The sequence below is a fragment of the Calliphora vicina genome, chromosome 1 (genome assembly GCF_958450345.1).
Source record: "Calliphora vicina chromosome 1, idCalVici1.1, whole genome shotgun sequence".
Classification (NCBI taxonomy): Eukaryota; Metazoa; Arthropoda; class Insecta; order Diptera; family Calliphoridae; genus Calliphora; species Calliphora vicina.
Genome location: NC_088780.1, coordinates 108,156,784 through 108,171,456, shown reverse-complemented (window position 1 = coordinate 108,171,456; position 14,673 = coordinate 108,156,784). Strand labels below are relative to the sequence as shown.

The 14,673-nt window shown below is 28.9% G+C and overlaps 1 protein-coding gene and 1 long non-coding RNA gene across 2 annotated transcripts in view; one reads left to right on the top strand and one right to left on the bottom strand.

Moving 5' to 3' along the window:
* LOC135963550 (uncharacterized) overlaps window positions 1–14,673 on the bottom strand; it is a 319,480-nt gene that overhangs the window by 155,333 nt on the left and 149,474 nt on the right. The window lies entirely within an intron of this gene.
* Window positions 1–14,673, top strand: part of Dscam3 (Down syndrome cell adhesion molecule 3) — a 165,678-nt gene that overhangs the window by 89,008 nt on the left and 61,997 nt on the right. The window contains exons 12-13 of the mRNA XM_065515462.1: window positions 12,115–12,246; window positions 13,399–13,548. Of these exons, the coding sequence (XP_065371534.1) occupies window positions 12,115–12,246; window positions 13,399–13,548 (282 nt within the window). The remainder of the gene's footprint in view (window positions 1–12,114; window positions 12,247–13,398; window positions 13,549–14,673) is intronic.

The following is a 14,673-nucleotide window of genomic DNA, read 5'->3' as shown; positions in this document are numbered from 1 at the left end:
ATGGTGGTTTTTGGACTTTTTTAAAAGAAGGACAAACAAGACCTATGCCTTGACGATTTAGAGGTTTAACATATTCTACAAAAATATTCTCCGTATTATTTCCATTTTACATAACTTTGCTGAACACATTTTATACCTAAAATGTAAGGATCATATGGTTTCTTAATAAGATTAACAATAAGAATGTGCCATAGTTGGGAAACTTTAACCCCCCTCAAATGAAATTCAGATGTAAACTTTCAAAACGCCGATACACGTGTCTTTTTTTTGTCTCCTCTATCAAAATTCATTGGTCGGACCTTGTAATTTTGGAAAAAAATTGATTTTGTTGTATAATGTAATTATTTTTTAAAAAATTTACAAATTTAGTCGTCAATTTCTTAAAGTTGAATTTTTTTGCTCGCAAAAATTTACTACTGATTTTTTTTTTTTATAATTATCCTAATGTACAAAAATATTGGGGACAATGTCATACAATAATTGACTATGACCACAAATAATTTATAAATAGCAGATGGGGAGAATTAGATTCCGTTGTAAGATGAATCATACAAGTTGAAGATCACATAAAATAGTATTGCATTTTTTTTGCTCGGAACTGTACATTTAGACTAATTACTAATTATAGCACTGTGTAGCGAAAAGCGCTTTATCTAATATGCATGTATGTAATTAAATTTTCAATAATTTTGGAATATTCTAGGCGTGGCTAATGGTTTCTATTTCCCATAACGAACACACACACACACACTGACATCCATTTATGTCAATATCTACAAAATATTCATATCCAAATGTGCATTAATGCAATCACATTAAGTCATACATTGGATTTCATTATGAGAGCATTTTCGTGTCTGACACATAATTTGCATAAATTACATACTACACAAAACATTAATGTTAAAAACATGGCAAAAAAAGTATAAACTAAATATCTACATCAACGGTTCTCAAATATTATTTATAATATCTTCTTACATATTTGCATTAATATTTTGAAAGCATATATTTTGGAATTGATTTTCAATTAGTTAAAATCGTAAACTTTGGTTCATAATTTTTCCGCTTGTTGGCTTTAAAGTGTTGAAGCACAATTATCATCGATATATTTATATGAAACAACACCATTTCATGTTGAAATAGAGAAATCGAAATTAATATTCAGAAAATATAAATTTAAATTAAGAAATCCAATTTTATGTTAAGCAAAACCCTATGAAAATTGAGAAATTGAAACTAATATTCACAAAATTAAATTTAAGAAAATAAATAAATAAAATATGAAATGTTGAGAAAACCTAAATAAATATTAAAACATAATAAATTTCAATTAGGGTTTACCAAAAAAATGTGATAATAAAATACTTTTCTAATATCGGGGTTATATGGGGGGTAAGGTTAATTATGGACCGATCCTCATAAAAATTTAGTTTCATATAAAACTAGTTTATGTCACATTTCATCACGATATTAATTATTCTAAGACAATTGTGAATGTTCAAGTCATTTTCCGAGGGGGATCTTGTATGGGGACTAGATTTTCGCCATACTTTACAGTATATTTTAAGAGTATTGAGAACTAAAAAAAAACAAAATGTTATCAGGATTGTTGCATAATCAGCATATTTATAAATTTCAGAGAGCTACCTAATTGGTTTGCGCCCTATCGACAGACGGACGGGCATAACTTGATTGTCTTGGAATCTTATTCTACATTGTGTATAAGTATGACAACATTAACTGTTAAAAGTTAATGACATTAACATTAAAGCTGCTAAAAGCTCAAGAAACAGAACATTTTAGTTTTGTCCATTAAGATAATTCATGAAACTACTAGAAGATGGCACTGTGTATATAAATAGTAGCTGCGGGTTGCAGCCAGTCAGTGTATTGAGACGCTGTTATACTTAACATCAACTGTATTACCAGTGTGTTTTTAAAGTGTGTAATATAAGTGTGTGTATTAAGAGACAGTGACTATTTAAATTGTACGTCGTACATGCATAATTATTAAATAATAATAAAGAAAAACAAAGAACGGAGTTTTAATAAAAAATTCCACACAAATAGAAAAAGGTCCATGTCTAGCTTGTACTTCGTTTAAGGTCAACGGATGACTCACTCATCGTTGTATATCCCTTTTGGTGGTGCTGCCCGGCGTGTTTAGATTATAAATATTATCAAAACAATACATTTTTTTTTTCTTTTAAAATATAATACATCTTCTTAGAATTTTTTTAAGATAACTTAAAAAGAACAAAAGTACTTTTTTCCCAAAAAATTATCGAAAAATCGCCTTTTTAAAATTTATTAAATTCAAATGTATATTAATTTGAACTTAGTCATTAGTTTTAAAAAATTCTTTTTCTATTTGACACATGCATTTGTTGATAGTCCAATAAAGGAAAAATGAAGAAAGTCGGGAAATATTTGGATCCGCTGTTATCAAAGAACTGGAGTAGGGTGGGTAAAAATGTTGATAATTTGGGTCAAAATAAGGAACATCATAATTCATTTTAGAGGTATGGTTTCTTATGCAAAGTTTCTTATTTTGATTCCTAAAATACGATTGTTCTTGTCACTTGGGCGATTTTTTTATGTCCCTACAAATCGAGCCTCCTAATGTATATATTCAAAATGGATTTGAAATTTTTTTTGGACTTCGGGTTAATATGTGTTAATGGTATCCAAGAAAAAAATTAAAAATTAACATTTCAAAATGTAAAATTTGGTATTAGAATATATAATTTTTTTTGATATCATGTATATTTAATATTTAATCCGTTGGCCAAAAGTTCAATTAAAATGTGCAACCTTATCCAATTTTGCTAAAATGTTCAGCATTTAATTTTAAGATGACTCTGAACAATTTTGGACCTTGTGAGCATCGAAGTAAGGGCCACCCTAATGTAAATATAGTTAAAATATCTATGTATGAACTGTGCATAAAATTATGCATTAATGTAACATGTACATAATAATTATATAAACATCAGATGTAGTAGATTTATATACAATAGTTCACACATAAGATAGCAATCTCAAAAGGCTGTAGTAATATTTCAACGAATCAGAAATATCAATCGACTTTAGATATTCTTAAAAACAATAACATAATAGTTATAGTTTTGGCTGAATATTACATTAATAACATTTATTGCCGTTTGAAGCAAAAAGAGTTAACCGTGATCACAATTAAGGTATCAAGTATGACCAAGAAATCTGAAAGATAATAATCAATTTAAACAGAATTTACGAGTAATAAGAAATTGAAAAGGCTGCTCTCGTACTTTCATGAATATATGAATATGTGTATAAATACAAATATGTATTATTATTTGGAAACAGGTTTTAGTTTCCCTAGAATTTATACATATATGCATAAAAAAATACTATAATTTTTATGCATATGTATGTTTCTTGTGCATAATTTATTTATTATAATAACTTCATATCTACAACTTCATACAGATCGAGAAACAAATGCATTCTTTTATTGTTTTTTATTAACAGTTAAATAATTAAATATAACCTGAATACAGATTTAAAAAAATCGTGTGCTGACCAGCATTCTCATATCCTAAATCTATACATACTTGATAAATTTGATGTCAGGAGAAAAAGTTATCAGGTATAGTCTCCATTTATCAGTGATATTACATCGTTATGACAAAATTGTTAGTGTTTCCGCTCAAAAAGCTTTGTGCTGACAACAAATGCATTAGTTGTTATGATAAATATTCGTCAAGTATGTTAAAGTTAAGGAAATTTACACACAAAATCTTTGTTGATTTACATAAGTATTTCTCTGTTCAAAGCACTGTAGTGCCAAAAAACATTCATTGTTTAAAGGAAATATTTGGTCGGTTAAAGAAAAAAATGATAGACATAAATTATGAAAATCGGTATCCGTTCTTATACTGGCATACATGCCTGCATGTCTACGTGCAAATGTGTCTATATGAATATACTATCCTGAAAATGAAACAGTGATCCTAACTATTTATAACCTAAACACGCCGGGCATCACCACCAAATGGGATATACAGCTTCTAGAGGCTTCATTTAACCCTCCGATGAGTGAGTCATTCGTTGGCCTTACAAGGTCCACAGGGACCTATTTCTATTTGTGTGGAATTTTATATGAAAACGCCATTTTTTTTTGTTGTTTTGCTTTATTATTACTTACTAATTATACATTATATCAATTATACTAATTATATAATAAATTTTAGAAAAAAGAATTTATTTATTAACATTATTAATTTTTTATGAGTTTTATATGTAACAAAAAGTAAGAGTAAATTCAAAGACCTCCTTTGAAATGTGTTCAAACATAAATCAGATAACAAAAATTCAAAAAGGGACGGAAAGTTTATTATGTTTTCAAGGAAAGGCACAATAAAATAATCCAAAGAGTATCTAAAATTCAAAGAACACGTTTGTGATGTGTTCAAACAATAAAATAAGACAAAAGAATGTGTATTTATTAAGGATTTCTTGAAATTTCAGTACAAGGTCCCAACGGACCTTTTAAACACCTTTAAATCTCAATAGAAACTAAACTATTGGTAGGATCACCTTTTTTAACGATTCTTGATAAAATTTACTTGGAATACATGTGGGGGTCGGGTCACAGTGTGATTTGTTAGATAAATATTCACCCTATCGCGAATCAATATTTCACATGAAATATTTTCCCTTTTCCTTTTTTCGTTCATCAACCTTTGTTCACTTGAAAAAATGTCCCTTTTTTGAAATTTTTAGATGGAATTTTGTAAACGATAAACAGCTGTTACGAACAAAATTAACTATTGTGAATGAAAAACGCATGGGAATTTCACGATAGCAATTTTCCCTTCGAGGGAAATGGATAGTTCATGGGAACAAAATTTCACATGTTATTGCCGATAGGGGTGATTAACTCTCCGATAGGTGAAATGGTCTCTGGGGACCTTTTTCATTTTCAAACTGAAATTACTCCTTGATGGTCCATGGGAGGTATACCCGAGCCCCACATGTATTCCAAGGAAATTGATATTAAAAGGTGTTTAGTACGGAAAGTGTGAAAACGACGACTCAAACACCGATTGTGTGAATGGAGAAGAGTCCTATTTAAGTAAGTTGCCCTTTCCTTCATTTGAATGATATTGTCTCTATAATATCACTAAGCTACACCAAAAACACGCAGGGGTTTTCATATAGCCATTCTCTTTTATAGGATGCCTTAGAGTTAGGAAATACTGACAGTTTTCCTCGTTCACTACACTTAATCACTCCTATCATGAAAAACATGTGAAATTTATGTTCCCATGAAATATCCATTTCCCCCGAAGGGAAAATTGCTATCGTGATATTCCCCTGAACTTTTCATTCACAATAGTTGATTTTGTTCGTAACAGATGTTTATTGTTTACAAAATTCCATCTAAAAATTTCCCAACATGGGGGATTTTTTCACATGAACAAAGTTTATGAACGAAAAATGGGAAAAGATTTATAACAAATTAAAAAAAAAATCTTATTTCTGTTACTCAGACTTCATTACTTCATACTTATCATATTATTTCCATAATTTGTTAAAAATTACTAATAATATGTTATTGTATGTAAATAAAAGAAAAAGTAACAGTTATAAAGAACAAATGAATTGTGTATCTCACACCAAACCATTAAAAAACAACAAAAACGAATAAAGGTCATACCAAACCATTTAAATAAAAACCATTTTATAACTGTTATTTTCAGTGATTTATTTTTATCACATAAATATAAATCACAATATGCGTTTTTTGGTATATGGACGAGTTATTTTCGATCTCTGGTTTAAACAAATTTTTCTATTACAAAATTACATGGTTCCTCTAAAGATAGTCAACTCAAAATTTAAAGATTTTCAGCAGAGGAAACAAATTGCTATTTTAAGTACATTACAATGAAAGTTGAAGACGGATGCAACTGTATTTTTGTAGAATGTGTAGAGAAAATTATATAAGCTTTTTTACAGTGAGTAGATATGACCACTGTACATCAATTTTTGCAAAAAGTGAAAATTTAAAAATTGCGAGTTGACTCTCTTTTGAGGAACTAGTGCTACATATGTTTTGCCTTTCAAACAGAAGAAACGTTTTGAAAATCGATTGGATATGGCTGATATTTTTTCAACAATCCACAAATTATTTTCTGCACGCTCTAAGTGATGTTGAGGGGGGTTTATGGGGGTTTTCTTCACAACTTTTGAAACCGATGTCTTCCGTTCTGGATGAAATTTTAACCCAGGTTTGTCCTATTGAATAGTAGTTTAGACATAGAGTTATTGACAAGATCATCAATAACTCTCTGAGTTACCCCCAGTAACACGAAGTCTGGTTATGTTTTAACTAATAGTTATACTGATAGTTTTCATACAAAAATAATTTTAACCGACAGTATAACTGTTAGTTAAGGCATAACCAGACTTCGTGTTAATGGGGGTTAGAGGGCCAAACAGGTGGTTTTTTTCATCCATGTAACTTATTACCTATTGTTCTTAGCAAATTTTGTCCCAAATAGTTTAGATAGCTATTTCTTCAATCTCTCGAAAAAAAAATTAATTTAAGAAAAAATCAAAAATTTTATGTCTTGAGTTACAAAACATTTATTTGGATAGATATCGTCCTCTTTAAAAATTTTTGAGCTTGAATTTCTTTAATAAAGATGTAAAAAAAATTTTAAAATTTGACCTTGACCTTCTCGATTTAAGGTTTAACGTCTTCCAATTTTAGTAAAAGTTTCAGACTATACTTAAAATTACCCGGACTATAATATTCTGAACAGGTTTTACTTAAAATTAATAGCAGTAAGGAAATTGGGCTCATTCGCCAAAATATGGTCAAAAAATTAGTTTTTCTTGAAAATCGCAAAATTGAAATCGCAGGTACGGAAAAACTGTAAGAGGTATTGACATAATTTTTTCATATTTTTATTCCCTTTTATAATCTCAATAAATCCCAATGTGATGATCAAAAAATTCTGAAATTTGTTTAACAAAATTTTTAAAAATTTGAAAATGGAGATTCGAAACAGCCTTTAAAAAAATTTATTTTTTTTGGTCATACCTGCGAATAGGTTAACGGTATCCTACGAAGACAAAAACTCATACAAAAGTAAATACAGATATATTTTAAATAAAAATTTGCTTTTATTTTAATTTTTCTCGAAATATGTTAATTTTTATCCTTAAATTTCTTGTTCAAGTGGCCTGAGACACGTTAATGGTCTGGCGAAGTTTTAATAACTTTAACATTTTTTAACCAAATTTTGTCGTTTATATCTCATTACAACGATAATTTCGTACACATTTTGCATTCAATTGCAAAAGTATTTATTTAGTAGCAACATTTTTACAAAAACTGAAAAATTTGCATTTTTTCTGAATTTTGGCGATAATACAGTTTTTGGGTCATTTTGACCCAAAGGAGATACAGGGTTAATTTCCAAAAAAAAATGTTTTAATGTAATAATTATTAATACAAATAAATCATGTAGATTTATAGATTGTAGAAAACAATGCAGAAAGTTAACGAGTTTCACCTATTTATTCCATATAAATAGTAAAATTTTGCTTAAATCTGAAATTTGACCTCGATGCGCGTCCATAAATCGTTGTCCGATTTGGCTCAAATTTTCAGCAATTAACTTTTAGGCCTAGTGTCACAATATTGCACCCGGCACTCCTTGAAATCTAAAAGAAGAAATAATCGAGAAGTGTCAAATCGCACAACCTTGGATATTGTGTGTGTAACTCGAAAACCGGCTTAATTTTGGAAGAAATAAGCACCAAACAGTGAATTTTTTTGGCTGTATTAAAGTCTGTAGGGTATCTTGTATGAGGCAATTTTTATTAACAAACCCGTTTGAGAAAAATAAGTCTGATCGCAGAACACAATTTTGCAATAAAAAAAGTCGTCTATAAGTTGCGCAAATCGATGACTGATCTTCAAAGTAAATTTGGTAGCGTTGTTCAAGCGTCAATCTATTCATGATAATTTGCCAGATACTGATCATAAATGTAAAGTGAGCGCAGTAAGACAGTTCGTTTGATATTTGACCCTTTCGTAAGTTCTATCGGGCTTAAAATCACCCTTTAGTTTTGTGTAATACAATAAATTAAATTTATTTATTTATATTGTAATTGTGGAAAACTCTTAAAACTTTTACACTTTCCCATTTGAATGTACTTTTAGCAGTGTGTGTGTGTGTTTGATGGTCATACCATTTGAATATTTTAATTAAATTGTATTTAATTTAAAATTTGTTCAAAGCAATTAATATGCATCTGTTCATATTGTTTTTATATTTATATTTTCAACATAATGCATAATGCGATTTATGAAAATTATTCGCAAAAAAAAGTAACAAAATATAAATAACTTTAAATTTAAATTTAAAACATCATTAAGTAGGACATTGGTGCAGAACTTTAATGTGCAATGAATAAATTAAAAGAATGCAAATTACAGAAAAAAAAAAACACATAATTAAATTACTGACATGGTTTTTGTTACAAATGAGGAAAACAAAAATTGATTATTATTTTAATTATCTGAGTTGAATTTAATGCGAAAAGTCATGGTTGGCATTTAGCAAAAAATCATATAATTTTCAAAATATTTAGCAACATAGGAGGTATTAAACTAAGATATTGAAAACTATTTTCATAGCATTGTAAATTCCTTGGTTTATATTGTTACTGATTAAGTTTTGAGAGAAACAAAAATATTGTTGCTTTAAAGTTTAAACAAATTATATTTTAAAATTTTTTTAAACGAAATTTAAAAATTGTTTTTGATTCTATTTAATATTTTAACCCTCTAACAGGCCAATTTTATTTTGAGATAAAAAAATATACCAGGTTACTGTTTGAATAAAAAAAAAATAAGTTGGAATAAAAATAAACAAAGGACAAGTGCACGTTCATATTTATCACAATAAGTAAATTGTTTGTCTCTTTAAACATATTTACAGTTATAATGGGAGGAATAAGCAAATAAAGCAGCATTACATACATTTAACATACCCCGCCTAATGGCAGCCTTGCCGGTTAGAGGGTTAATAGATACTAGGATCGCCTGGTGGTCGAAATTCGACCACATTTGAAACGCTTTTTACCACTTTAATGTAACTATTTTTGAAATAATTTGTTATATTGTGCATATCTGGAGAAAAAACCTTTTAAACCATATATGTTTCATCAATATTGGTGGACAATAACATACTTAAAAGTGTATCACAAAAAAACGTGTGGCCTATTTATATATAAGATAGTTGTGCCGATTTGACATTGGCGAATTTTAAGGAAATATTTTTTTGGGTCACAAGTTTTTAAATTTTTTTTTATATATTTTCTAATATTTTATTTTAGATTGTGCTTTTGAGTTGCTGATTTGCGATTATTAAAAATAGAAAATAGATGAAATTTATTTGTTAAAAAATATTTCTGTATTCTATTGAAATTTAACTATTAAATAATAATAACTAGGGGGCGGATTTATATGCAAATGCATGTTTTTTCTCGAACGTCCAAATACAATGTAGACTAATTATTAATCCGAATCGCACATTTTGCTGCAAAATGGCATCGATTTGTTAGTGCATATTTTTGCATATTTTATTGATAATGCATATTTTGTTATATTTTACTTCAAAATGCATATTTATATGCATATTTTGCCAATTTTTAATAAAAATATAATTTTTTGTCGTTAATAGGCAATACATTGTTTCGACAACATTTTTTTGTCGAATTTGTTATAGAAATAGCAGTAAATGTTATCGACTAACTTCTTTCGACATGGAGTAACTGGCATTAAGTTCTTCATTTCTCTATCAGTAATTGAAAATTATCATTTCAAAAAAATGTTCTTCAAAAAACTTTAGTTTTTTTAAGTGAATTCATTAAATGTATCGAAAAACATTCAAATTTGTTTTCATTGCAAATTCGATTTATAAGAGATTTCGTTATCGAAAGATTTTGTAACTCCACATACACTGTTACCGCTCCTGACAGTCATTTCCAAGCAGTTTTACGAGACTGTCGTAATCTAGTGATTTTGGATAACTTAGAGACAAATGCAATACACAAATAAAATACACTATAGATTACATAGAGACACTTAAGTGACAATTGTCTTTATGCTAGATTACATGGGATGTATAAAGTAACCAATTGACTTCTCTCTGCATTACAAATAGCACGTCAAATGACCCAAAATATATAAATTGGAGTCAGCCAAGTTCAGCTAAAATTATTAACAATTTCCGTCTATAATAGATACATTTACTAATTGCTTAATTGTTGGGTTATTACGAGATAAAAATTAAGGTTGGCTGCTACTTTACAGCACGATCAAAATATTGATGATTTTAAAAGGAAAGTCACAATATAGAAGCTCTAAAGATTATGGCTTTAAACAAGTTTCATACCAAGATATTACAATTAATATATCCATCGTTTTTTCATAAGAAAAATAATTTTAAGAATAGTTTTAGTGCATATTTTTTAAATTTTTAGGTCATATTTTGATTTTTTTGAAGCATATTTTAGGCGCATATTTTCCAATAATAAATGCATGAAAATCCGCCCCCTAATAATAACCTAAAATAAAAACATCAATTATACTTTTATTAATATTAAACTACAAAATGAACAACCAAAAAAAAAGAAGAATTTACATTTTGTCGAACATAACACTTTAAAAAATGACAAAAATATTTCACTTGAGAAAAAAATATTCATACATGCAGTAATTTTCGTGAAACTCGATATAAATTCTTATACGTATTACTAAAAAGTTAGTTTTGGAATTTAGTTTGGTCATGATCATATAAATTTACAATATTTATAGTCTAATTTACTCGTATATGGGCAATTCAACGAGAATGACAACCTCGACTGAAAAAACTAAATTTAGTAGGGGAAAACACTAAAATTTTACTTTGTGACAGTATTTAAAGCTTATTACAACATTTTAAGGGCAAAAATAATAGTTTAAACCAATAATTTAAGGATAAGATTGCTGCGAAAACTAAGCTTCCAATTAGCATGTAGTATGAAGTGAATTTCTTTCTGTTTTTTTGCTATTATCAAATTGTTTATTGAAACCGAATATATATTTTCTATTTATTTTTTTAGTTTTTATATACATATTAGGGTATTCAAATTATTCGATTTTTCTCTTGTTCGAATAAAACGAATAAGAGATTTTAACTAGTTCGAATAATTCGACCACACGTTTTAAATTAATCGAATTATTCGAATAATTTTAATTTTTTCAAAAAAGTCAAAAATTAAGTTTTGATGTAGGTTTTTTAATATTTTATTGTTAACCCCTTGTGGACCAAGGCTATAAATTGTTGAAAAAGTTTTTTTTATTAAATATTGAAAATAAGGACTTCAGGAAGTTATTTACAAAATTTTACTTTGTGGCGGACCTGCAAGGAACCGAAAGGGTTCTGCAAGGATCCGAAAGGGAACTGGTACCCTTGTTTCGCTAATGCTAAGAAGTAATTCATCTTGGAAATATTCATTTTTCATATACATAGTTGATATAAGGTCATGTTTATGAAAACTGAAATTACGGAATATATGTAGTTTTCAAAAAAAAATTCCATGTATTGACACTCACTGTATGTGTGTATGTACAAATCGTACACCTACATACGTACATTCATACACAATTGATTTATTATTCATTTATTCCTACATTTATTTATGTTTCTTTTTTTTAGTTTTTTCAATAAACATTTGACTGAAGTACATTTAAATGTTTATTTTTAATTAATGTGTTGAGCAAAAGTTCACAAAATGTCAAAATGTCATTTGTGTATAACATAAGCTAAAATTACAACAGCAACGATGAGAGCAACAACAATCAGACAAACGAAAAAATAACAAAATTCGAACATTTGTAGTAAATGTATCCTGTTAAAACAGTTACATAAATTAGTATTTCAAATGTTCAAAAACACTACGAAATGACAACATGCCTACTCATTCCTACACATGCTACCTATACACATGCATACATAAATAATTTTTTATTAACCTCTTTTTATGTCCTTTTTACCATAGGACCTCCATATGTGCGAGCCATTGGACCAATAAAAGCTGTCGCCGGCGAAGATATAAAAGTACACTGTCCATTTTCCGGTTATCCCATTGAACAAATTAGATGGGAGAAAGGACATCATGAACTGACAACAAGTAAGACAAATTGCCAATATGTATACAGTTACAGATATTCATATAAACACCCACCCACTCTTACATTCAAACATTCACTTCTCGAATGAGTGTAGAAACCCAGCAGTTAAGCAAGTAGTCAATGTATCCCTTATAAACAGTAACTGTCACTAATGTCTTATCACTTGTCTGATTCCAGTATATATTTTTGGTCATTTGACACGAATGTGCTCTTTCTAGTGCAGAGAGAAGACAATTGGTTACTTTATACATTCCAGGTAATCTAGCGTGAAGACAATTGCCACTTAAGTGTCAATTAAGGTTATACTCATACAGTTTATTTTTGCTTAAGTATACTGATATTCCATGTAACATAGCATGAAGTCAATAGTCAATTTAGTGTCTATTAGTAACATATAGTGAAGCCACTTTAAACTTTTGTTTTGTACTGCACTTTAGAAAGTAGTTATTTTAGCCACCAGGAGCAATCGTTTATTGGACTGTCTGTGATATGTCTTTTTAGATGACTATTTGTGGTCAATTGTTAAAATAACTAGTTATGTAGCTGATCAAGTAAGTAGTTAGGCAGTAAAGTAAACGCTTTGTAACCGGTATGTGAATCCAATACCTTCACTACTTTGATCCAGCTAGTTGATAGTGTCATTGCAATCAAAAAGGGTCAATTGGCTGTATAAATTTGTTTGTTTGCGATCCGATTTCAAAAATTTTTAAAAATAATCTACTATACGAGATCTACAAAAACATTGCTAAAAAATTGGTAAAATCACTAGTTCGGGACTGTCTCCTAAAACTGCTGGGAAGTAAACAAACATTTCACATACACAGCTTTAAACATTTAGACATTCATATACATGCATGGCCTTCAATAGATGAAGATACTTTTTATTTCTCTGCATGTATATGAATGTTTGATTGTGGAAATGTTTTCGTATTCATTTATACAGCAAACCAAACCAACCATCCATCCATTCTTTTATACTACAAATACTTCCACTGAACGTTTGTTTTAGCCACTCAAATATTCGCTGTGAGTGTTTGTGCATTTTTACCCATCATTTTCTTTGTCCTTGTACTATATTTGAATAAATTTAGTTGTATTGGTAATTTTTTTGTTTCCGTTTCATTCTTTTTTTTTTGCTCTTGTATTTTCAGATACCCATTATACTTTAGCTCCTGTCCAACAGGGAGGTTATCTTGTCATCAAGAATGTTGAACCTAATCGTGATCAGGGCATGTACACCTGCATTGTTAAAAGTCGCACCGGCGAGGAGGCTCGTCGTGACATGCAATTGAATGTCAATAGTGAGTATATTTTTGCATGGTAAATATTTAAATGTGAATTGTTTAAGGTTTTTACTGGTAGTCTAAAAATGGTTTGTTTATTAAGTGGATAAATATGGGAAATATTCAAAAGTTTTTTCTTTGTGATTTGAAATCATCTGTATTCTGAACATAGTTTTATTGGAGAGTAGAATTAATTTGTGTGCATGTATGGGTAAAAAATAAAATATCCGCAACAACATCAAGCAACTGATTGAAATATTTGTATATTTACTCTCAATTGTTTACATTCGGGTTGTGTACGTGTAAATTTACGAAAATCATCGTAATCTGAACAATATGAACGCCTACCAATGGTCTGGACTATACAGCAGATGAAGCAAAACTTCCCAACCACTTCATTTTACTGCAACACGTGGCTGAGCTTTGCCATTCTGGGCGTTTTTCGTCCAATGCTCACTTCAAACAAATTAGTTGCATTCAGTTCAGGTTGAATATGATGGTCTGAACACATTCATGGATGGAACACATTCACCATAAGCTTTGGTGAGCAATCGGTGTGCTTCAGAAGTAAAGTACAACTTCCCGCATATGATTCGTTGGTCCATAAATTTTTATGTCCAATTAGAAAATACCAAATTTCAAAAAATATGTTCAGAAAAGAGATATATTTTAAAAACTTCAAACTTTTTTTCTGCTCACTCGTTTTATATTTTATTATTTTTTTTTAATAAAAAATGTATGAAACTACAAACTAGAAAAAATTTCATGAAGATATTGCATTTAAAAAAAAAATTACAAACATTTAAAATTGAGCTACGCGCCTTGACATGCTTTTATGTCTTATAAAAGTTTGCAATTACAGTGAAGTTTCAGGTGCTGTTACTTTATAAAACTGTAAATTTGTTTACTTTAAAATTCAATTCTTTGTAGTTGGGAATGTTATCAATCAATTCTAGTTAAAATTCTTTAAAAAAAAGAACAAACAAAAAATTGTATTTTGATAAGCTAAATTGTTAAAACCTCATACTGTGCAACGGTTCTAAACTCAAATACTCCCCGCCAATAATACGAAAATGAGTGTAATATGCACACAGAGAAAAAATAGAGTTTGACATGTTTACAATGACCATTTCAAAAGTTTTA